The sequence below is a fragment of the Caloenas nicobarica genome, chromosome 22 (genome assembly GCF_036013445.1).
Source record: "Caloenas nicobarica isolate bCalNic1 chromosome 22, bCalNic1.hap1, whole genome shotgun sequence".
Taxonomy (NCBI): Eukaryota; Metazoa; Chordata; class Aves; order Columbiformes; family Columbidae; genus Caloenas; species Caloenas nicobarica.
The window spans coordinates 1,193,240-1,216,896 of record NC_088266.1 but is presented as its reverse complement, the minus strand read 5'-3'; the positions used below and the strand labels follow the sequence as shown (position 1 = coordinate 1,216,896).

At 50.9% G+C, this 23,657-nt stretch overlaps 1 protein-coding gene across 5 annotated transcripts in view; it reads left to right on the top strand.

The window, feature by feature from the left end:
- CCDC30 (coiled-coil domain containing 30) overlaps nt 1–23,220 on the top strand; it is a 39,135-nt gene extending 15,915 nt beyond the window's left edge. For 3 of the 5 annotated variants that reach the window (XM_065649939.1, XM_065649937.1, XM_065649940.1), the window contains 18 exons: nt 461–576; nt 1,051–1,158; nt 1,565–1,671; nt 2,483–2,675; nt 7,980–8,078; nt 8,982–9,122; nt 11,792–11,949; nt 12,907–13,147; nt 14,841–15,014; nt 15,300–15,509; nt 16,143–16,300; nt 16,863–17,010; nt 17,831–17,952; nt 18,925–19,066; nt 20,331–20,467; nt 20,550–20,655; nt 21,928–21,995; nt 22,538–23,220. In XM_065649939.1, the coding sequence (XP_065506011.1) occupies nt 461–576; nt 1,051–1,158; nt 1,565–1,671; nt 2,483–2,675; nt 7,980–8,078; nt 8,982–9,122; nt 11,792–11,949; nt 12,907–13,147; nt 14,841–15,014; nt 15,300–15,509; nt 16,143–16,300; nt 16,863–17,010; nt 17,831–17,952; nt 18,925–19,066; nt 20,331–20,467; nt 20,550–20,655; nt 21,928–21,995; nt 22,538–22,751 (2,642 nt within the window). In that variant the 3' untranslated portion in view covers nt 22,752–23,220. The remainder of the gene's footprint in view (nt 1–460; nt 577–1,050; nt 1,159–1,564; nt 1,672–2,482; nt 2,676–7,979; nt 8,079–8,981; nt 9,123–11,791; nt 11,950–12,906; nt 13,148–14,840; nt 15,015–15,299; nt 15,510–16,142; nt 16,301–16,862; nt 17,011–17,830; nt 17,953–18,924; nt 19,067–20,330; nt 20,468–20,549; nt 20,656–21,927; nt 21,996–22,537) is intronic. The other 2 variants (XM_065649938.1, XM_065649941.1) reach the window with 2 other exon arrangements.
- Nucleotides 23,221–23,657: the final 437 nt, after the last annotated feature.

The window sequence follows — 23,657 nt, the reverse complement described above, 5'->3', positions numbered from 1 at the left end:
CTTTTCCGTAGGGAAAACTGTTTTCTCCCTAGTTTTTATTAGGATACCAGGGCATACTGGGACCCGTTTCTGTCCGTGTGCTCCTAATACAAACATTTTTTCCTATTTCTTGCTCCTGAAATACTAGATAGCCTGCATTAAGCGATGCTATGGTTGCATGTGTTTATTGATTCTGGCTTGAAGGGTTGTTTACCACAACTGTAATTTTTACTCTACTGGCCATTTCATAAATATTAACGCTAGCACAGCGCTGATATGTTAATTGTGATTGTGTTTCTGCTTGTAGAAAATAATGATTTTTATGATGAAAATAGGAAGTACGGTTGTTTGGGTTTTTCGAAGCTTACCCTAGTTGTTTGTGAAACCCATAGCTGTATATCTGAGGTGAAACGTTTTCTGTGGTTGATGGAGGTCACGGTCGGGACCGGGGTTGGTGACCGGTTTGTTCTCCTCTGTGCAGACAGGGCTGAGCTGCTGGAGGCCATGGAGCACAACAGCAAACTGGACAAGGAGATCCTGGCGCTGCGAGCTCGGGTCCAAACGCTGGACTTGGAGAGAAAAGCCTTCCTGGATCTGGTGAGTGCCGTCTGCGGCTGGATCTTGTGGTCGGACGTGGCACCGAGGAGAACAGGAGCTGAGGGGAGACCTTCTGATCTCTGAACTGCCTGAAAGGAGCTTGGAGCCAGGGGGGGTCGGGCTCTGCTCCCCAGGAACAAGTGCCAGGAGCAGAGGAAACGGCCTCAAGTTGCGCCAGGGGAGGTTGAGGTTGGATCTGGGGAACAATTTCTTCCCCAAAGGGCTGTGGGGCATTGGAACAGGCTGCCCAGGGCAGTGCTGGAGTCACCATCCCTGGAGGGGTTGGACAGACGGACATGAGGTTCTCAGAACATGGGGCAGTGCCAGGGCTGGGGAACAGTTGGACTCGATCATCTTAAAGGTCTTTTCCAACCAAAATGATTCTGTGATTCTAAGTTTGAGGGGAATCTTAATTCTCTAAGGCAGCAAAACGAATGTTCACCAAAATTAAAAGTGGATGTTTTCCCTTTGCAGGTTGAACAGCTAAAAGAGGAGATCTGCGAGTATCAGAAGGGTGAGAAGCAAGGGCTGCCATTGTCTGCGCCAGCCGAGGCTGACGAAGTCTCCGCGTGCTCGCTGCAGGTATTCACAAGGCTTTTTGTTTGCAAATTGAGCAAACAGGCCCCACTCTGCATTTCAGCCCCATGCCATAAACGAAGATGCACGGCTTGTAGTGCAGAAACACTTGTGTTCTTGTATGTACATGTGAGTGCATCCTCTGCGAGTGGGATGTGTTATTTATGCTGGGCATGATGAATACCCTGTGTGTAGAGCACGTCTGTTGGCGTAAGCTAATACCCACTAGCACCTTTGTTTTATTATGGGTCTTGGGGGATTCTACTCCTGTGACTGGTGGATTATTTACTGCAGATGTAGCTCATGTTTTCTAGCTCTCCCATTCATTTTTGAGAGACTCGGGTGGCTTTGGAATCACATTGTGCAAAGATTTCACTCTTAATTATGAACTCACTTTTCATTCCTTCTTCAGTCCCAGGGCGCGAAGGATGAGGGGAGGGTTGAAGGAGACCACGTTTCAGGCAAAGCTGGCTCAGATCAAGAAGACAGATACCAGAGCAGTGAAACACTTCATAAAAGGTGAGAAACGGAGAAATCCTTCTTCACCTGTTGTATTTCCACGGCGGATGTCTGGCGCTCTGGTTGCTGGTATTCTGTCTTGCAGAGTGCAAGGACTGGGTTCTTTAGAATATTCTTGGGTACCAACTTTGTTCCTCTGCTCCTCAGCCAGACAGTTTGGAGCTGATGGAGTCCTGAGTGGATCTTTAGCCTTTGGTATCAAGAATTCGAGCTGTTTTCTGGAACTTTCGCCAGTTTGTTGCTTTTCTACAAGAACAGGCTTGGGGTTTTGTGGTTCTCTGCAGACAAAAGTGTTGTTTTAAGAACAGTTTTGTTGCTAGGAATATTTCTCTGGATTTGGTTGCTGTACCAAACCACTTGACTTTCAGATTTATAAATGTGTAAACTGTCATTTTTAAGGGAAGTCCAAGCTTCCTTCTCCTTGGCCCTGCTCAGGAAGCTGCTGAGCCTCTTTGGCAGGTCCAAGGAGGAAAGGCCTGTTCCCTCCTTCTGACCCCTTTTCTCTTCAAATGCCCAAACATGTTCCCCTGCCTCATGCAGATGAATTTCCCATTGTCTCTGCCCTTAACATCCTCATGCCCTGACCAGTTCTCTCCTTGGACCCTCGTCATTCCTTGTGCAGAGCCTGTCACTAATAATTCCCATGAATCGTCATGTAAATATGAGCAGGCACAGGTCATCTGCTTGCGAGACTCAAAATCAGCAGGACAGAAATATTCTGTAGTGAAAAACACGTTGGCTTTTCCTCACCAGAGGCGAGAGGTTTGGATGTGTGTCTGTGCTCTCACACACGTTGGGTTTTGGTGCGTAGGTGCCGAGAGGTGATTGAAAACATTGAGGGCAGGAACTCCCAGCTCCTTCACAAGCTGCAGAAACTGGAGCAGGAGCACGAGGGTTTGGTTGGGCGCAGTGAAGAGCCGGAGTCGATTCTGGGAGAGATGCAAATCGGAACCAAGCAGGAGAAGAAACAGCTGGAGAGTGAGGTGGAGGCACTTCACTGGAAGGTAAGTAAGGAATGGAGGGAATATGGTTTGGTTTTGTTTAATTCTAGCTGCTTTTCCCTCTGCATAATGATTAGTAGGATAAAATGATGTTTGACCTAAACCTCCACGCTGCTTTGACAAGAAATACTACTAGGAAAATCTGCCAGTTGCAGAAAAGAGGGGAAAAGAAGGAAAAAATTCCATCAGTGAGTAAATGACGCTTGCTCGGAGGTGCAGATCCACGCAGTGTCACAGCAGCATTGTGGTTTCCAGCTCCTGTCCTCCCTCTGTGGTGCTTGGGACAGCAGAGCTGACCGGCAAACTTGCCTCCTGCACCCGCAGGAGCGAGACCAGGCAGCGTTTCCATACGTGTGGGCTCTGCACCCTCAGCTGCTTGGCTGAGCTGAAGCAAAGCCTTTTTTTGGTTCCATTTCAAATTGCATCTTTTTTCTCTGGAGCTTTTGTAGCTTAGGAGCTCTTATTTCCCCTGAGATGTTGTCCAGATGGCATCAGTGCTCCTGACGGGCTTCGGCGTTGGTCTGCTGCAGGAACTGCCTTTCCACGTTGCGTCAGGTTAATGGTTGGACTCGATGATCTTAAAGGTCTTTTCCAACCAAAATGTTTCTGTGATTCTGTGTGCTGGGGGAGGTTTTGATTGGACATGAGGAACAATTTCTTCCACAAAGGGCTATGGGGCACTGGAACAGGCCGCCCAGGGCAGTGCTGGAGTCACCATCCCTGGAGGGGTTGGACAGATGGAGATGAGGTTCTCAGGACATGGGGCAGTGCCAGGGCTGGGGAACGGTTGGACTGGATGATCTTGAGGGGCCTTTCCAACCAAAATGATTCTATGGTTCTATGGTTGTTTCCTCTGCCTGCGGTTCCTACTGAAGAGCAAGTTCCAGGAAGCCCCAAGTCCTCCTGTGGCTCAGCAGAGGGGCAAGAGGTTTTCCTGAAGCCCACGAGTTGTCCCTTAGCCTGGCACCCGTGACAGAAGTCCAGGCTTTGACTCGAATCCATAACTCCTCTCCAGACCCGTCCAATGTGGACATGGTCAGTGTGGGACACTGATGCTCCATGGTCCCAGGAAAGGTCGCCAGTTAAGCGTGCTGGTGACAAAAGATTGCACTTGTGGCTTTTCCCCAACATCTTGGGGACCTGTCAGCCCGTGTGTCGAACACGGAGGCACTTCTGGGTGTGGGGGACCAGGTTCTGGGGACATCCCTGCTGAAAATACGGAATTTGAGGGGACGGGGAGTCTCATCATGTGCTCTGTCTTGGTGCAGCATCTGCTGCTGAGTGGGGTGGGCACAGCTGGACACATCTGTTTGAAGAGCCGTGATAAACTGATCTGTCTGGAGAAGCTCCTCACAATCCAGATCAAGATGTGACCTCGCCAGTCTCTTCCTAACCCGTGTCCTACTTGATTTTGGGCACCCTCATCCCAGAGCAACCTGGATGTTTTCCTGTTAATAGGACAAATCCGCTCAGGTCATCCTTTGACTTTAGGGGGTTGGTAGAAAGTCTTTGTTATTTCCACGCATTTGCATGTGACAGGCAACCTCTGGGAAATGGCAGAGCTGAAGCACCATGTTGGTTATCTGGTTTACCAGAACATGACAATATTAGAGCTCTCCTTGCAACATCTGCAGAGCCATCTCTGTCCACGTTTTGAGCAAAGATTAAGTTGTTGCTGAACCTTTTCAGCCTCTTTAGCCTCGATTTACTGGGTGGACTCTGTCCCTCGGAGGTGGCTCCGTCAGGAGCATCTGTGCTTACTGACCTGTTGGTGGCTGTTTGCCCCCAGGAAAAAATACCATTTGCAGGGTCGCTCCCAGGTACGTGATCCCTCACAGGTGGGGCAGCTGGAGAATTGATAACCAGAGAGAGCAGAGGAGCCAGGAGTTGATCTTGCTAGATGGGTAGGTGGGCTTTTCCCTAGGAAGGTCAGCTGAGGATGTTGATCTCTTCTCCCAAGTAACAAATGACAGGACGAGAGAAAATGGCCTCACGTTGCGCCAAGGGGGATTTAGATTGGATATTAGGAAAAAATTGTTCCTGGAAAGGGCTTTTGGGCATTGGAACAGGCTGCCCAGGGCAATGGTGGAGTCACCATCCCTGGAGGGGTTGGACAGATGTGGAGATGAGGTTCTCAGGGACAGTGCTAGAGTCAGGTTAAGTTATAGTTGGACTTGATGATCCTGGGGGTCTCTTCCAACCGAAATGATTCTATGATTCAAGCCCTGCTGCCTGGCCGAATCTCTTCCTTCCTTGGGCTGCCTTGCCCTCTCCCGTCTGTGGTTACGAGATGTTCTCTGCGGCGATCGCGGTCCCAGGTTGCCGGGCAGCAGGACCGGTCCGTGAGGACCATGAGTTTCTGCGGTGAGAAGCAAGGGCACATGGAGGTTTCCATCAGCGGTGAGCGGTGCTCAGACACGTCCATGCACTCGCTGTTGTGTTCAGACACGGTGGAGGAGATAACACGAGCGTGAAGGCGTCTCCCAGGTGGACGCTGAAGTAGCCAGGAAGAAAAGATGAATTACTTGTCAGTAGCCTCCGGCTGTGAGGGAAAAGTCTCTAAATACAGCGAAACAGCCTGGAGACACATTCAAATATCTTAATGAGGAATGCCAGCAGACATCGTGTTTCTGAGTGTGTAGCTGAGGAGCCAAGGGCGGGCTCTGCGATGGGAATGGCAAAGGCTCCGTCCACCACAACCGTGCTTTTGTTTGGGTCAGGGTTTGTTCAGCACACACTAAAACGTTTCCCACTTTCTCACCGAAGCAGAATAAACACAACACAACACAAATCAAACAGGACGCGTTTCCAGTTTGGAGAAATCCCTTCTTCGCTCAGCGCGGTGTTAAACAGATCCCTGGGAACGAGGCGGGGAGCAGCGAGTAGCCGGGGAGACGCGAGGCTTTTCGGCTGGCATGAGCTTGGCAGCCGCTGCCACTGAAAAAGAGGCAGAAAAGAGGCAGGCGGGAGAGACAGGCAGATCGCGGGATGGAGGAGGAAGTGGGTTAACCCTTGGTTGTATCAGCATCGGCTCAGAGGGAGGGGTGCAGAGCTGCACCCCGCATCTCCGGGGGGTTTTGGGTGCCGTGGAGGTGAGGAGGGAAGGAGCGCGCGGAGGTGGGTGTGCTGGAGCCCGGAGGAAGCGGCGCTGCTGGGTGTTTGCCAGGCTGCCCCGTGGGAGAGGGACTTGGAATTCTGTTCTGCTTTGGCACACGTACAAAAACCTTGGCTGATGAGGCCACTGACTCAGAACCGGGACGCCAGGAGACAATGTGAGTATTGTTCTGCCGTTGGCACGGGACATACAAGCGCAATTTAAATGCTTAGAAGTTAGTGGCTTGGAGGGAAAATAAGCAAAATGATGGAAGCGCATAGCTGGGTCTCAACTTAATGACCAAAGGTTGGCTGGGGGTGAGAAGAGGAGATTTATTGTGCTTCTGAGATCCCTTCCACAGCTCTAATGTCCTGTTGAACCCCAAATTACCATCTAGTCATGCAAGAGGAGGGAGGTTTATTGCCCTCTGGCTCTTCTCTAAGAGGCCTGGGTGTTTCACACCACCGATTTGTGTTTAGCACTGAGGCTGGGTAACACAATCTGTCTTAAAACAGCATCCCAGCAGCTTTTCTTGGTGTTAGAGATTGTTCCCTGCTGGGAGCCTCAAGAGCCGTGTTGTGCCTGACGCCTGTCAGAGAAACCAAAGCTCCCGATCTTCAACATGCGGCTTTGTAGCCACTTTAAATGGCCTGGGGTTGGCAGACTTGGCACGGCTTGGGCTGCCCCTTGGAAAGGAAAGGGAAGTGATCGTTGAATAAGTGCGAAGGAGGGTGGGAAAGGTGTCAGACACCTTCTGTGCTTCACCAGACGCTTGTCTGTATGAGTGGAGCAATGGATGCTGCTCGTGTGGTACCGTGTGTGCTGCGTGTGGCTGAAGCTGGATTTCATCTGCAGCTGAACTGCACAGAACCCCAGGCTGGTTGGGTTGCAGGACTCTGCAGATCCCCCAGCCCAGCGCTGCTCACGCAGGGTCACCAGAGCAGATCACACAGGTCGGTCCAGGCGGGTTTGAATGTCTCAGAGAAGGAGACTCCACACCCGCTCTGGGCATCCTGGTCCAGGCTCTGGCACCTCCCAGCAAAGAAGTTTCTCCTCATGTTCACATGGACCCTCCTGTGTTTCAGTCTGTGCCCGTTGCCCCTCACCCTGGCGTTGGGCACCACTGAACAGAGTCTGCTCCATCCTCTGACACCCCCCCTGAGATATTGATCCCATTGATCAGATCCCTCTCAGCTTCTCTGCTCCAGCTCAACAGCCCCAGCTCTCTCAGTCTCTCCTCAGCACAAAGATGCTCCAGACCCCTCCGCAGCTTTGTAGCTCTCGCTGGACTCTCTCCAGTAATTCCTTGTCCTTCTTAAACTGGGGAGCCCAGAACTGGCCCCAGTTCTGCAGATGGGGCCTCCCCAGGGCAGAGCAGAGGGGAGGAACAACCTCCCTGACCTGCTGCTCACACTGCTCCTCACACACCCCAGGTTCCATCGGCCTCTTGGCCACTTCATCTCCTTCTAGTGTCCCAGCTTGGGCACTGGGGAGGCCAACTCGGTGGTTTAGAAACAAGAAAACCAGCACAAACTTTATTCCGAGCATCAGGAGCTGAAAGGAAAGGCTGCAGAACACTGCACTGGCAGCGGAGCAGAGCGGGGCTGCCAGTACCAAGACTCGGGTTTTGCAAAAGGAACTGTGACGGGGAGGACAAGCTGGGCTGCAACGGGCTCCTTTCAGCCCTTTAAAACCGCGGGACTAATAATCGTTCCCACGAGATGCCTGACAAGGGGATGGTGCAAATGCAGAGTGAGCACTTGTCCAGACAAACTCTCTTCTGCCAGGAGAAGTCCAGAGGTCGGCGTTTCTCTGGCTCAAGCCGAGGGTCCTCAGAGCCTTGCAGGAGGGAGTGACAACCTCCTTTGGGTGGTGGAGGGACCAGGACGAGTCCTGGTGGGACTGGGTCCAACATCTGCCCACAACCTGCAGAGGCCTTGAATTTTAACCACACGTCCTGGTCATTTCTCTCCTTTTTTTGGAGCAGGGTCCTTTCATTTTTCTGACGTGGCCTTGGACGACACGTTCCCCTTTTGAAGCAGCGGGATGAAAGATGTGAGCTGGTGGCCGACCACGTCCTCTCCTGCTCCTCGTTTCCAAACGTGGGGCCTATTCTCTAATAGCTGCACAGGGAGCAATTTAGTTGTAATTCTGCATTTAGTACTAGTCATGAGTACTGTTTTGATTTTAATGTGTGGTTTGTCTTTGTTAAGATCACAAGTTTGGAAACAGAGTTGCTGGAAGTGCCGAAGAACAAAAGTGAGATGAGTGGGGAAGAGCAGGCACCGGCTGGAGCACAAGAGATGCAGGAGGTAAGAGGTTTTCCTTGGGAAATAAATAGTGTTTTCCTTGGGAGCTAAATTGTTTCATTTAGAAACATATTAAATGAACATCTCCTGTGGATGGATGCTCTTTGTCACCATCCTCTGAGAATTTGCAGCCCATCAGCTCACGCAGGACAGATGGGTGCTTTGGAGGAAAGCAGCGAACGTGCCAATATTACCTCCCTGGTAACTCATCTCTCTTATGAGATCATTTTGCCTTCAGCACTGCGGAGCTTGTTGACTCCCTGGTGAGGGCGAAGGGTTTACAGAATCACAGAATTAATTTTGGCTGGAAAAGATCATTGAGTCCAACTGTTCCCCAGCCCTGGCACTGCCCCATGTCCTGAGATCCTCATGTCCGTCTGTCCAACCCCTCCAGGGATGGTGACTCCAGCACTGCCCTGGGCAGCCTGTTCCAATGCCCCACAGCCCTTTGGGGAAGAAATTGTTCCCCAGATCCAACCTCAAGCTCCCCTGGCGCAACTTGAGGCCGTTTCCTCTTGTCGTGTCACTTGCTACATCCCCAGCTCCCTCAGCCGCTCCCATCACACTTGTGCTCCAGGCTGTTGTTTCACAGCTGGTTTTGGGCTGAATTTGCTGTGGATTTGTTACCAGCCAGCCAGACAATTGGATCTGCCAGGTGTATGAGCCAGACAGAGCTTATGACATGTGGGAGAGGAGCTTCCCAAGGTGTCTTGGGGCAGGTGGAGGCTCCAGCCTTTCAGAGATGTCCAGCCAGCCCTGGGTGTAATGTGCAGAAATCCTGCTGGCAACTGCTGAGAACCTTTTTTCCTATCCTTGTGTTCTAGAAGACACACTTTCTGCAATTTGTTTATCTTTTGCTAGAATAAATGATGCTGTAGAAGTGATTCTTACTTTTGCTTGTTCCAGATGCTGGAAAGTTGTCAAGAAACTATAGAAAAGTTGGGAAGTCAGCTGGGGGAACGGAGAGAACGGAGAAAGCAACTTGCATCTGAGCTTGAACTGTTACGAGAAGATCTGAAGGCCGAGAAGAAGGTGTTGGGCAGCCAGGTACGTCCAGCTGCTGCCGTGGGACTCCCTGGAGGAGGCAACTCCCTTTGACTCCATCAAATGTCCCCAGTTGCCCGCCGAGTGCATTGCTTGGCTTTGCTTGACACATTTCTCTAGTCCAACCGGTTCAAACGTTCTTCAGGAGATGGTTTTAAATCCATCTGCTTTCGTGGAACAGTCTTTAACCTCGGAATTTATTTTTCCTTTCGGTGAATCTAATTACTAACCAGTAATTCAAAGTTTGTAGCCAAAGCCTCCTTCTATAGAGGGCAGAGTGGAAGTTTTTGGATTTGGGTCTTTATTGCAGAGTTATTTGTCACCATGAGGCTCGTGACCGTGACCCTCATCTCTCTGTGTCACACTGTGACATGGTGCTTGTAGATTTGAGCCAAGACATCGCTGCAGAGCAACATCGTGGTTCCCTGTTAGCAGCTTTTCCGAGGTCAATCAACTGGTTAATTCTGAATCTGTTTAACGTGGGTCCCTTTTAATATTAACAGTCTCTTTCTTATACGAGAATATGGCATGATGAGAAGTCAGAACACCTCAGAGTGACACCTCAGAGTCACAGAAGTCTCCATGACTTTTTACGTGCCCAAAGGACCTCAGTATACTTTGCTCGAAGTAAATTAGGAGGACTTGTGGTGGGTTTATCACTTTTGGTGTGTTTATCTCTGCTGGGAAAGTCGCTAGTGCTTGTTTCCCAGTTGGGCCTTAGAGGACAGAGCTCATGATGCCGACAAAATTGTACAAGAGCAGAAGCAGGAGAGGGGCTGAAAACGAGGCTAAAAATTTAGGAAAGCTCCAGTTCTACAGCCTGAGTGGGGCAGGCAAGGGGACCTGAGCACGACTGGCAAAGGAGGGGGGTTTACATCGGTTACAAACCCCCTTTTTTAGCACTCTGAAAGGCCTTCAACCAGCTCTGAGTCATGTCATTTCCTCGAACGTAAGTAAAAAACAATGAAAGTCCTGAACTGTTGGAGCAACCGCACACAGACGAGAGTCTGACTGGGGGAACAGTGGCATCTAGAGGACAGGACCTGGGCAGCGAGGCGACAAATTCACATTGTGAGAGCTGGGGACGCAGACCAGGCCTTGCTAAAGAGCGGTTTAGGAAGGGGCTGGGTCAGTCTGTGACACATACAAAGGGATTATCTGATTTGGGGGACGATGGGAAAAATGGCAAAAGTCGTTCTTTAACCTCTGCATCCCAATAATTCAATCTACTCGTAATCCAGGGACCTTTTAGTCAAAACCACGCGGTCCTGGCAGTTTGGTTGTAGTTCAGCCACCAGTTGGTTTGGCCGAAGGAGAGGATGGTTCTTCCATCAAAGGGATTCCAAGGTGCAACCCAGTGGCCTGCGCTGGACTGTAAGAGTCTTTGTTATAAAATAGAGGAGTCTGCGTGTGTTTGGGATTCCTGACTTCACAAACGGGCTCGTTCCCTTTGGCTGGAGCAGCTGGACTGGGACGGATCGTTTACCAAAAGTGCTGGAAGTTCCCTTGGCGTTAAACCATTGGGCTCTCGTGGGTGATACGCATGTGGAGGTCAAGCTCTGAGCTTGTTCAGCGTTGAGTTTGTCACGATGTCCAACGCATACGAGTAAATCAAATAGTATTGTTCTTGTAAATTATAATGCTAATTTTAAAACTGATGCCATGCGGAGAGCTCTTTGCGTTTGCTTGGAACGCTCTTCATGTCTTTATGAGCTTTTTGGACATTTGAGAGGAGAAAGATTTTTCTGAGCTTGTAGTTAAGGGCGTATTACATCCTCGAGCTCTTGTTGTTTCCTCACCAGGCATTGCCTGACTCAAAATCAGACTTTACAAACCATTGTAATAACTTCCTGAGTCTCCAGAGCACATCAGCAAGAGGGGATCTCATTAATGTATCCCATGAGAAGGTACAAAAAGATAACGCTTCGTTAGATACAGAGGCGAGAAATGTAAAGAAATCCCCGTTGTTCTGGTGTCTGATGCAGACACAAGCTGCTTTTGTGTTACTCAAATATAAATTCATCTGGGGGTAGATGAGAAGACCTGGAATTGAACTATTAGTGCTAGCATAAACTCAGGCAGAGCTACTGATTCAAAAGGTTTAGGAATAAAAGTCATTGCTAGCATTTAGTGGGCTTCATAGCAGTTTTTCTTTGAAGGATTTGGGCTCCTCATGCCTTCCTTTCTTGCCCCTTTTGTTTCCTTGGCATCTTCTCTCCATGGCTCAGGTTTTGGGTCTGTTTCCAGGTGTTTAAGGCATTAGGTGACGTTGAGAGTGGGGAGCAGCCCCCGTAGGAAGTTCTTTTGTTTGACTTGGGTGGAGGATGCTCCGTGTGAGACAGCTGATTACAGACCTTGTAGTCTTCCCGTTTTTTCCAAGAGTTGCTGGTTTTGTAGACAAATATGGCACAGAAATCCCTGAGAACTACAGATGGGCACCAGAAGGATGAAATCAAATAAAGAAGTGGGATTTGATGATGGTTTACACCAGCTGCTTCCCATGCAGAAAAAAAAGGACTTGCACGTGAATCTTCAAGGGTGAAGAACTCCAATAATTTAGCTGCAGGATCACAAGCCGTGTCTCGCTGGATTCCCCAGATTGCATAGACTGCTCAAAAGGTTTCCATGAGACCAAAGAAAAATCAAAGTCGTGATGTTTTCTGACCTTACAGGTCTCTGACCTCCTTCAAGAAAAAGAACAGATTAACGAACTCGAGCAGAAACATGAAGATCTGCATATAGAGGAGAGGATGTGTGAAGAGCAGATGGCTAAAGCATTGTTTTTGGAAGAACAGATCAAACACTTGAGGGATGAACAAGAACTGCTCTGGTAAACCTGAACAAGGCCTGTGGTACTTTCTGCTCCTTATCTTTGCTGACTTATTTTTTTTAGTCTTTTAAAAATCCCTGTAGTGCTGCTTGTGGCAAAAACGGGCACAGCGGCTTCGTGTCTTCATTATGGGGTCATCGTCTCTTTGTAGAGATTTTGGTCAATAAGCATTTCCCTTAGTGTCATCACGATCGGTCGGCAGGAAACCTTTATTTTTTTTCTGCCGCTGTTCCAGATTCTGAAGGGTACAACCGAGATCTGTCCTTAGGGAGGAGGCTGCTTCGCTCGGAGCTTTTGGACTAAAACGGTCCCAAAAATCTCCCGTCGTGGGCTCGGGCTCCTGGGACCGGCTGCTGCTGAAACACGTCCTGCCGTGGGTTTCAGTTGTTGGAGGGCGGGTGTCAGCGGCTGTCGGGGTTGTAAATAAAGCTCTTGCAGGACCCCCGACTCTCCTTTTTTCAGTAGATCAATTCCCATTTGGAGCTGGAGCATCCGTGCTCAGGCTCTAAGTAAGGAAAAGCTTGGATTAATTCCAGGCGAGTTACAGCCAGCTCAGTTACCTGGGTAACCAGGTATGAATAAAGCCAAACCAGGGTAAGACGGGTAGATTAGCTTATAGAGACATATAGTTTGGGTTTAGATAAGTCAGACCTGAGCCTGTACTTATGTACAGCAAATGCTTTTGGGCGCAGAGCAGCTCCCGGGCCCCGTGCGAGCGTTTCCTTCAGAGCTTCACCTACGCATGAATAACCATGAGCTGACCCTTTGGACATGTGTTTTTTTATGGGTCAGTGTCCAGGAGAGAATGACCCTTGCCCAGAACTGCTAGACCCAGGATTAAATCCCCTTTGGAGCCTCCCAAGACAGTTGAGCGTTGCCTTGAGCATTTCGCTGGACTTTGGTGGTTTCCCTTGGATATGTGTAGTTATCTCTCTCCTTTACTATTTCTCCTTCAAGTTCTGAATTACTGGAAAGCAACAAGAAGAGGGAGGAGCTAGAAAAGCAGCTAAAAGAGAGCAATGAAGAAAAACAGTTGTTACTGGAAGAAATTGCCCGGCTAAAACATGATCTCCTGACTACCTGGGAGCCGGGCAACAGAGAAGAGACTTGGAGGATGAATCAAGGCACGGTGCAGAGAGAGACCAGGTGTCTCGTGTCGCAGAGCTCTGCAGGCAGTTTAGATGGGAACGTTAAACAGGTATGGGCAGCTTTGCCATCTGCACTGTGCTTTTTTTTTTTTTCCCTAATTTAATGGCAAAACCTAATTAAAGCAGACTGGAAACCAGTACCGCAGTGTTAGCACACAGTGGGGAGATGAGACTGACTGGTTTCCTTGAGGAACATGTTTGGAAAGTGTGAATGTCATAATTTCATAGAATCATTTTGGTTGGAAAAGCCCCTCAAGCTCATCGAGTCCAACCGTTCCCCAGCCCTGGCACTGCCCCATGTCCTGAGAACCTCATGTCCGTCTGTCCAACCCCTCCAGGGACGGTGACTCCAGCACTGCCCTGGGCAGCCTGTTCCAATGCCCCACAGCCCTTTGGGGAAGAAATTGTTCCCCAGATCCAACCTCAACCTCCCCTGGCACAACTGGAGGCTGTTTCCTTCCGTTGTGTTTTTGGACGTAGTGGGAACTTGAATAAACTGAACGGCAAGTCCCCTGTTTATCGCCAGGTTTAGCTGTCTTTGAAATGCAATTTTCTCACCTTTCTTACCGTGTGATATAAAAAAGAAAGGGAAGAGCAGCTACAACTGCCAGAGGGGGAAGAAATAATGGAGGTACCTGGGACAGGGAGTCTGAGGAGGATCAAAGATAATATACAAGAGTTTGGAAGAGAGAAGAGGAGGTGGAGAGGAGAGGATCAGAGTTGTACTGATAGCAAGAGGAGGCAAATCAGCGCAGTTAGAGCAGATACAAACGTCTGTCAGCGAGGTACAGGTTGTAGAGGGGATGATGAAAAGGATCCCGATGGAAGCAGGTGGGGGAAAAACACCACAAAACTGAAATGATCTCAAGGACAAAACACAAACCTGAACTGATCTGGAGGACAAATGACATTGCCAGATCCCACAGTGCTGGATCAGTAATTCCTAGTTTGGGAATTTATCTGGGGATTTATCCGAGAAGCTCGATCTTCAGTGCATTTCACCTGCTCCTGAGAACAGAGGCTGAGGCTGGAATGCAGATCGACAGGTGGCTGAAGCTGGGAAGAAGCATTTTGATACGTCAAACATGAGAAGCTTCTGATTTGTAGCTCCAAGCTGCAGAGATTTTTGGGACTTCATCAGCATCTGCGTGGAGGCTTCACACACCTGTACGCAGGGAAAAAGAGTCTGCCTTGGGCAGAGCGGTCAAAAATCTCTGTGAAACTCAGTCAAATGTTCGGATCGAGATAACGCGGAACTCAGTTATTTTCTGGAAGCCACCACAGGCTGTCAGTGGCCAGCTCGCGGTGTCCAGGCTGCTGTCGGGTTGTGCCAGTGTGTCTGTTCCTGTGCCGCGTCCAGGACTTGCTCCGTCCCGGCTGCCGCTGGGCTGGAGGTGCCGCCCTTGGGTGCCTCAGCGAGACGGTGCCACAAGAATTACAGGCAACCGAGGTGGTTTTGCTTTGGTTGGACAGGTCAGTTTGAAGAGGGGTTTGTTCCCTCATCCAGGTTATTGCATCTTCTTCCTCAACCTCAAGAGTTGTGTCGGCTTCTCTGGGGGGATGGACAGGGCAGGGAGCAGGACGTAGTGTGAGGGCAGACGAAATGCTGCCTGCTTTTTATCCATTTCCTACTTAAATGCCCTTAAATCCTACTGGCGCACCTCTACCTTTCTTAACTACCGATCTTTGTCTTTCCTTGCAGTTAATTTCCGTGTAACCTGTGTTGTTTTGCTGTTCCCGCAGAGTCCGTCCGACGAGAGGTTCCAGCAGCAGGAGGACAAAATGCAGCAGCTGCGGCAGGACTTGCGGCGCGTTCAGAACTTGTGCAGCTCGGCCGAGAGGGAGCTGAGATACGAACGGGAGAAGAACGTCGACTTACAAAAGCAAAACCTCTTGCTCCAACAGGAATGCAGCAAGGTAGGGACAGAGCAGGGAGAGCGTCACATCGTTTTCCAAGCTGCGGAAGGTCTGATGTGCTGGTTTTAACAGATTGGACCTCGTTTACATTTGTACAGTACTTTCGAGTGTGCTCTGCCACAGCTCCCTGGAAATCACGCTGCCTTCAAATAAAACCTGCTGTACTTGCTCCCTGTATTTCTGTTATTCACTGCCCAGTGATCCCGTTGCCCCTTTCCTAATCAAGACATTTCAGATGATAGATATCAAAGTGCGAACTCGGATTTTTTTTCTTTTGAAACTCAGGTCAAAGCTGAGCTGAAGCAAGCCCGGGCAAAACTCTCGGACACCACGGAAACGTGCTCCTCACTCTCAGCCCAGTGGGAAAAAAGCCAGCAGAAGGTCAAAGAACTCGAACAAGAGCTCCTGAGGTGCTCCCAGGCTGATAAACTGCAGAGCAGTCTGCAAGAGAAACTTGCGCAGGAGAAATCCAAAGTACGCGAAGCACAAAAAAAGGTAACTCGGCAGGGTGAGCTAAGGTCCCTGGAGATACGTTTTTAGTGGTTTTGTGCAACTGTAGTTGCACAAAAGATGCACCAGCAACTCCTGAATCGGTTCCCTGCAGTCCATTTTGCTAGAGACCATGTGGCTAAATATTTTAGGAAAAACGTCTGTTGTTAGTGAGAGCGTAATCAAGACAAGAGAAGCCCAATCTGATGGCTCAGCTCCTGTCTCTAAAGCTCATTATCTGAAAATCCTGGTGGCAGCGCTGGCAGGCGCAGGGAGCCCAGGTCCCGTCATCACCCAGGAGATTCGCTGCTGTTTGCAGTAAATTGCAAACGCTTGTGTTTTCCGTGGCATCGTTTCTGCATGAATTGTTGGATTTGGTTTTGTAGCGTGCAGGATCAAATTAGGTGCAGAAAAGGATTGTTGCTAATTCCTGACAACAGCATCTGGTAGCTGTTGGAAAGGTTTTACTTTACATGGACTTTGACACCAAGACATGCAAAAGCACTTTTGAGTAGAGGGAAGCAAAAATTCCATTCCCATCACGCAGGTACTGAGGCATCAAAGGGATCTGAGTCCCTTGGATTCAGATACTGGCCTATAAATTCAGAAAGTTTAATCCGTGTCCCATTTTAATCCGAGATTTCCAAACTCCAGCAAAAGCTAAAAGATTCCCAGCACCAGCTCCTGCTGGCAGAGGCCCATGTTTCAGACAAGAAGCTCCTGGAGGAGGAATTGAAGGAGGCCCGAGAAAATGAAGCTCGTGTGCAGCAAGAACTTCACGAGGAGCAGCTGAAAAGGTACCTGGAGCTGGGTAAGGCCTGTGCTGCATAGAATCACAGAACAATTTGGGTTGACGGGACCTTCCCAGCTCCCCCAGTGTCCCCCCTGCCATGAGCAGGGACATCTGCACCAGCTCAGGTTGCTCAGAGCCCCGTCCAGCCTGGCCTGGGATGTCTCCAGGGATGGTTCATCCACCACCTCTCTGGATACCTGGGCCAGGCTCTCACCACCCTCAGGGGCAACAATTTCTTCCTCATGTGTGTCCTGAATCTCCCTCCTTTAGTTTAAAACCATCACCCCTTGTCCTCTTGCAACAGGTCCCTCCTGCCAGCCCCGTGATTTGCTTTACCCTTTGGATGCCACAAGCTGGGATGGATGATCCCAGATACACCGTGTGTCCTTTCGTGTGCCACTGGACATGGGGACAACCAGGATATAGGGATTTCTTTCTACCCTCAGCATTGCCCGGGGCAGGTGCAGCACAATGTTTTTAGATCACAGCCAGCCACGCAGTCACGGTGACACAGCACAGGCTGATGTCCATCCCCGTGTCTCACTGTCCCACCCACCTGCTTTTAGGAAGCTCCTGGAGCAGCAGGTGGAGGAGCTGCAGCAGCAGCTCCAGCATTCGCGGGAGACGGAGGCGTCGCTGGCCAAGATGCACGTGGAGCTGCAGGCCAAGACTGTGCACGTCCTGGAAGATGAGACGAAACCTGCCCCGAGCGAGGTGAGCTGCAGGGTCCTCATCACCCACGGGATGCTGTGCCGGTGGCTCCAGAGCAGAACACTGAGCTCTAGGGGGAAATGGGACCATCCCAGTGTGAAATCTGTACCTGGGAACTGCTGAAATCATGGAATCACTGAGTCATTTTGGTTGGAAAAGCCCCTCAAGATCATCAAGTCCAACTGTTCCCCACCCCTGGCACTGCCCCATGTCCTGAGAACCTCATGTCCATCTGTCCAACCCCTCCAGGGATGGTGACTCCAGCACTGCCCTGGGCAGCCTGTTCCAATGCCCCACAGCCCTTTGGGGAAGAAATTGTTCCCCAGATCCAACCTCAACCTCCCCTGGTGCAACTTGAGGCCGTTTCCTCTTGACCTACGGGGTCGCATCCAGGCAGGTGCTGAGCACTTGCAGATCCCACTGATTTAAACAGGAGCTGGAAGAAAAGCACCATCACATCTTGTGTAGGATTCCTGGGGACGCGGCTCCGAGGGCACAGAAGGAGCTTGATGGCTTCTTTCCCTCCCCCTTCCTCTTTTCTTGCCCAACATGGAGCTTTTTGCAGGAAAATTTTGGCGGGGGCTGTTGTCTGGGAGGATGCGTTACCTCTCTCTGCCCAGTTGGAGCCCCCAGCAGCACAGAAATCCACATTCCCCCTTCTGTAAGGGGAGGAGGCGGTGGCCTTGGGGGGCAGAGGGATGTGATCTATAGTGGGAACCACTGGGATTGATGACAGAGCAGCTTTGGAGACCAGAGCGAAAGGAGGCGAAGGGACCCCGACAGCTGAGGACGTGCACACAAATAAAAAATAGATGTTTTCCAGCACTTCCAGTGTCAGAAGGAGAACCAGCAGCTTTCAGAGCAACTTTCACTGCTGAAGGAGGAAAACAAAGCCCTTTATGAGGAAGGAGTTCGTCTCCTGAACCAGAAGGATCTGTATGTCAGGTAACGACTGCAGCAGCAGGCAGGGGATGTGTAGACCCCCAAAAATCAACCCAGGAACTTCTCTTTGTGTGCCTGGCAGTGACACTGGATTTGGCTGTTCCGTGGCCTTTCTTGTCCCTCCCGTTTGAGGCTTTAGCACGGAGAGATCTGCCTCAGCCCGTGTGCTGCTGCTCCGGGTCCAGCGCTGGCAGATGCTCCACGGAGCCGCTGGTTCCTCCCCGGAGCACTTTTGATCTCATTTGCAGCACAAATAGCCTTTTTGACGTGAGTTCTGAGCAAACCTGGGCAGGTATCTCTTATATGGTAGAGATTTCCCTGGGTGTGACATCCTTTTCCTTTCTATCCCAACTGGGTAAAAATAAACCAGAACAAGTTTGAGGGGAAGAGCAACGATCACAAGTCTCAGCAGTAACAAATGTTTAACCCCTGTGTCACAGCTCTGAACAAGCCCTTTCTGCCACCTGCTTGCCTGACCCTTGTTTTTAAGGATTAATCTTTTTCTGCCTTTTTTCTCCTCATACCAAAGTACTTCCTCTTAACTACCTGCATCCCCACCCAAATAAACTGCTTGCCCACACTTACCTATTCCCCATTACTTCCAGTTTTGATAAATTTTTAACTCAGTTTGGTATAAAGAGCTGAGAGGGGCGAGCACAAGGATTTGTAAAGCCGGGACTCAGTTTTAGGAATAGCTTTGGGTCCCTTTCCCTCAATCAGTTTCCATTTGGTTGACACTTAACAGAAGCTTTGCAACAAAAATAAACCCCAAACGAATCGGTGGAAAGACGCAGCTGGGAACGTCGGTATGTTCGTTCTGCCTTCACTGCACAGCCAGAAGGAGCTGGGGGATGGCTGAGGTTCTCAGTTCAGGCTTTGAAAAGCCTGAATGAATACAGGACATCTCCCGCCTTGCTCTTGGCCCAAAACACAAAAGCATTTCCCAGCCTGATGTTTGTCTCTCTGCCTCCTCAGGAAATACAACGAAATGCAGCTCCGCCACAAAGACAAGATCCGCCGAGCCAAGGAGACCTTTATCCACGAGGTGAAACAAAGGGACAGCAGAATTAAGCAGCTTGAAAAGGAGCTCAGCGAGTCAAAGCTGCAAGTGGAAAAGGTGAGAGAACACACCAAGGGCCTCTGCCAGGGAAGGCAGGGAGCAGCTGCAGTGTGTTTGTGAGAGCATGCCTCTTCCAAAAAGAAATGCAATTCAGGCAAAAAGGAGATGAGGTGTGGGAACAGCAGGTTTGCAGGCAAGGGGATCACACTGTGAAACAGCCGGTCGGAGCATGGGGAGCGCTGCCTGACGCGCTGCTCCTGCTCCGTGCGTGGGGCTGACGCTGCTTGGGGACAAGCCGGCAGTGCCCAGGGACACCGACGTGTCCGCGTAGGGACAGAAACCCAAAGGGAAATTCCTGGCTCAAGTTTGCCCTTGGGGGAACCCATTTCGTAGAATCACAGAGTTATTTTGGTTGGAAAAGCCCCTCAAGCTCATCGAGTCCAACCGTTCCCCAGCCCTGGCACTGCCCCATGTCCTGAGAACCTCATGTCCGTCTGTCCAACCCCTCCAGGGATGGTGACTCCAGCACTGCCCTGGGCAGCCTGTTCCAATGCCCCACAGCCCTTGGGGGAAGAAATTGTTCCCCAGATCCAACCTCAACCTCCCCTGGCGCAACTTGAGGCCGTTTCCTCTGGTCCTGGCGCTTGTTCCTGGGGAGCAGAGCCCGACACCCCTGGCTCCAAGCTCCTTTCAGGCAGGTCAGAGATCAGAAGGTCTCCCCTCAGCTCCTGTTCTCCAGCTGAACCCCCAGCTCCCTCAGCCGCTGCCATCACCCTTGTGCTCCAGCCCCTCACCAGCTCCGTTCCCTTCTCTCAACTCGCTCCAGCACCTCAAGGCCTTTCTTGGTGTGAGGTGATCCCGCCACCCCTCTGCCCGCCATGTTGAGCCCTGAGGTGATTCTGGTGCCGCCATTTGGAGCCCTGAGGTGATTCTGGTGCCGCCATTTGGAGCCCTGAGGTGACTCTGGTGCCGCCATTTGGAGCCCTGAGGTGACTCTGGTGCCGCCATTTGGAGCCCTGAGGTCAGGGGCCCAAAACTGCCCCCAGGATTCGCGGTTTGGCCTCGCTGTGCCCAGCACGGCCCTGAGATCCCGTTCAGAAACTCCCTGAGCTGCAGCTTCTTTTCCCTCTGAACTCTTCGTGCTGGGAAGCGGCTCAAAAGCCTCTTTTCTTTGGGGTAAGTTACATCCCACAGTGTATCAGTTCTAGGAGTGAACACGCTTGGGGGTCACCCCTTTGGTAAAGCGCTCCGAGGTTTACAGAGGACAGAGACGAGTGAAGCGTAACCGCTGGGTGTTATTTCCCTCTGCAAAACTCCGCAGGGGAAGGTGCTGGTTGCACAGGTGACGGCCGAGAACGAGAAGTTACTCCAGGAAAGGAGGCGGCTCCTCCAGAAGATCAGTGACCAAGAGGAGACCCCTTGGAGCAGCCGGTCTGCGATGGCCGCCCCGCAGAGCAGGTGGGCACTGCTGGTCCCCTTTGAAAATGCACTGTGCCTGGAAGGAAAATAACTTGTGCCTTTGTGTGTGTGACGTGCTCAGAGTGAAGCTCCCGGACGAGGAGAACGTGCGGCTGCACGAGGGCAAACTCCAGCTCTGCGGCCACGGGCAGCACGCGCCGAGGAGCAGCCGGGCTCCCAACGCGGAGGTGAGGCGGGGAGGGCTCGGCAGACGGGCAGGAGCTGCTGTTCCTGCCCATGAGTCAGGGAACGTGTCACGGTCGAAGTGACCCGGGGGGGTCATCGAGTCCTGCTCCTCACAGGACTCCTCAGACCGAACCGTGTGACCAAGAGCGTCGCCCAGATGCTCCTTGAACGAGGGTGGGTGTTTGGGGCTGCAGCTGAGGGTGCTGGACAGGAGATGAATTGACCCTTCGGATGGGAAGGAAGGGGCACCATACACATTGTGACGGTTTTGTAGGTGAGGAGGGACTTTGTGGGGAGCTGGAAGCTCAATACGCTTGTCACGCTGCTCCATCTCCGAGCTGCTGTGCCATGAGAACCTTTGTTACGACAGGAAAAGGGGTGATGGTTTAAATTAAAGGAGGGGTGACGTGGGGTAGAAATTCTTGGCCCTGAAGGTGGTGAGAGCCTGGCCCAGGTTCCCAGAGAGGTGGTGGATGAAGCATCCCTGGAGACATCCCAGGCCAGGCTGGACGGGGCTCTGAGCGACCTGAGCTGGTGCAGATGTCCCTGCTCATGGCAGGGGGGGCACTGGGGGAGCTGGGGAGGGCCCTGCAACACAAACTGTTCCGTGATTCTCTCCTTTTTCACAAGGACAGAAATTTCACTTTGGCTCCTTTGCAGATTTAGAGTGGTTAAAAGACCTTAGTTTCTAAATTAGCTTGAAAATTAGGAGAAATAACCCAGAGCGGTGTTTTTGGGAATGTTACTCATGTCAATGAAAAAACCTCAGATCAAGCTGACTGATAATATCGACTAAATTGAACTAAATGAAGCTATGCCTTACCTAAAAATCCAGCTGTGGATTGACCAAGTTAATGAAGAACTCTGGGGGAGAAATGGAGAAAAATCCAGGAAAAGTCAAAAGTTGTGTTTCAGCAGCTCTTCAAAGAAAACAGGTGCATTTGGAAGTTTATTTGTACATTTTGAAATTTGGAGGGAACCAACCAAAGCTGGAAATGAGCTGTTAAGGGTGAAGGTGCTGTTTGAGGCCTGTTTGTGTGTTCTGCTTTATTTTATTTCTTTCTCTTTGTTTCACCTGGGCTAGATAGGTCTTTTATTTTCAAAGTTTAAATTCAGACCCAAAGGACGAATCGATGATGATCACCCCTGTGGGGCTGGAGTTCTTGGGGAGAACTGTGGGTGGAGCTGGGGGCACCGTGTAAACCAGGGCTGTGTGTTGAATTTGGGGTCTGACACGCAGAATTTCCTCTGATGGTCTCTCTTGCTCCTCCCAGGACTCCAAGAGTGTTGACTTCCCCGAACGCCAACGACAGAGTAAGGTGTTGCCACCTCCCCGTGCCAGGTACCGTGGGGTAAAAGGAGGAGGCAGGAAATGCCTCTGCGTGTGGTGGGGGACAAGTTGAGCCTTTTGGCTGCTCCACCCTGTGTCTTCACCTCCAAGGGTCTTCTTTTTACATTTTTGGGTGGTCAAATTATAGGACAATGGTGCCAGAACAGGCAAGGGGAAGGCAGAGGGGTTTGCTTACAGCCTCCGGGTGCCGTGGAGCTCACCCCGCCTGTTTGGGTCAAATTGTAGGGAAAATGGTATTAAAAAGACTCTGAAAATAATGGAATGGAGAAGTGACATTTTCAAACTATGTCAGGGGTTTAGAAATCAGCTTGGTGCCCAGGGGTTTTGGAGGAGAGTCGCAAGTGGGAGGAGGTGCTGGGGTAGACGAGGGTGTCAGCGACTCGGCTGGAGGAAAAGTATCGGAGCGTTAGTCCAGGAGCGAAGCGCTGAGCGTCGCCCCGCGCGGCCTGGCGGAGCTGCTGGCAGGAGCGCTGGGGCTGCGCAGGGTCACATAAAGTTTGCAGAATGACTGAAGGGAGGAAATTTGTTTCCAGCTGCTCGTCGCGAGAACCGCCAGACGCCCTCGGCACCCCGAAGGCCACGCCAGACATGAAGCCTGATGGAGAAGCTGAAAGCCAAGACTCATCCATTTGCTTATCCCCCTCTCAGCCTTCTGAGATCGGGTATTTAAATGTAGCTTCGCCTGGAGACACCACAGCCTCCCAGCTGCAGGAGGAGAGTCACAGCATCAGCTCCGAGAACTTCTGATTTGTAGAATATCAGGTGGACTGCAAGGCTTGGGGCTCCTCTTGCCCTGCGGTGGCAAGGACTGCAGGGGCAGAATTGCCAAATGGACAGATCTAGTGATTTCTGTGATACATTGCGACGGAATTATTCAACAGCTTGTTTTCAACTTGCCCAACTGCAAGAGGAGCTCTGGAACAGGCTCCCTAGGGAGGTGTCACAGCCCCAAGCCTGACAGTGTTCAAGAAGAGACTGGGCAATGTCCTCAGACACATGGTGTGGATTTTGGGTTTATCCAGGAGCTGGACTCGATGATCCAGGTGGGTCCCTTCCAGTTCAGGACATTCTGTGACTCCACGAGTGCTCCCAGACCCACCCGCGGGCTGGAGTTTGCGGATCAGCTCTGTGAAGTGGCAGAGGGGTGGGGTGAAGCGGATCTTCCCCTGAAGCCCAGTTCCTCGTCCAGTCTGACGCTACAAACTTTGTAAATAAAACTCGGGTAACTTCCCTTCTGCCACCTGCTCGCTTTTCTCTGTTCCCCTTGATCTGTGCTCAGACGCTGGTTTTTCCCCGTTTTGCAGGATCTTACCCCTTCTGTGCAAGCCTGGGAGGGGAATGGGGGCACCTGAGCACTGAGGGGAGGATGAGAAGGTGTGGAGAAGGAAGATGGGGGTAAGGAAGGGCTGTGAGAGCTGGATGGGAAAGGGACCAGGGGGAGATGAAGGGAGGTAGAGAGAACAAGGAAATAGGAGCAGGAGAAAGCGGGGGAGATCTGCACCATTTGGCTCTAAGGGTGGTGAGAGCCTGGCTGTCACAGAAGCACCCCAAAATAAGTTTAGGTGGACGACAACGTCCAAACCAAACTTTATTCTGGCCAGAAAAGTACTGCAAGTAAACCAATTAGAAACGGGGTTTATACAATTAGTTAGC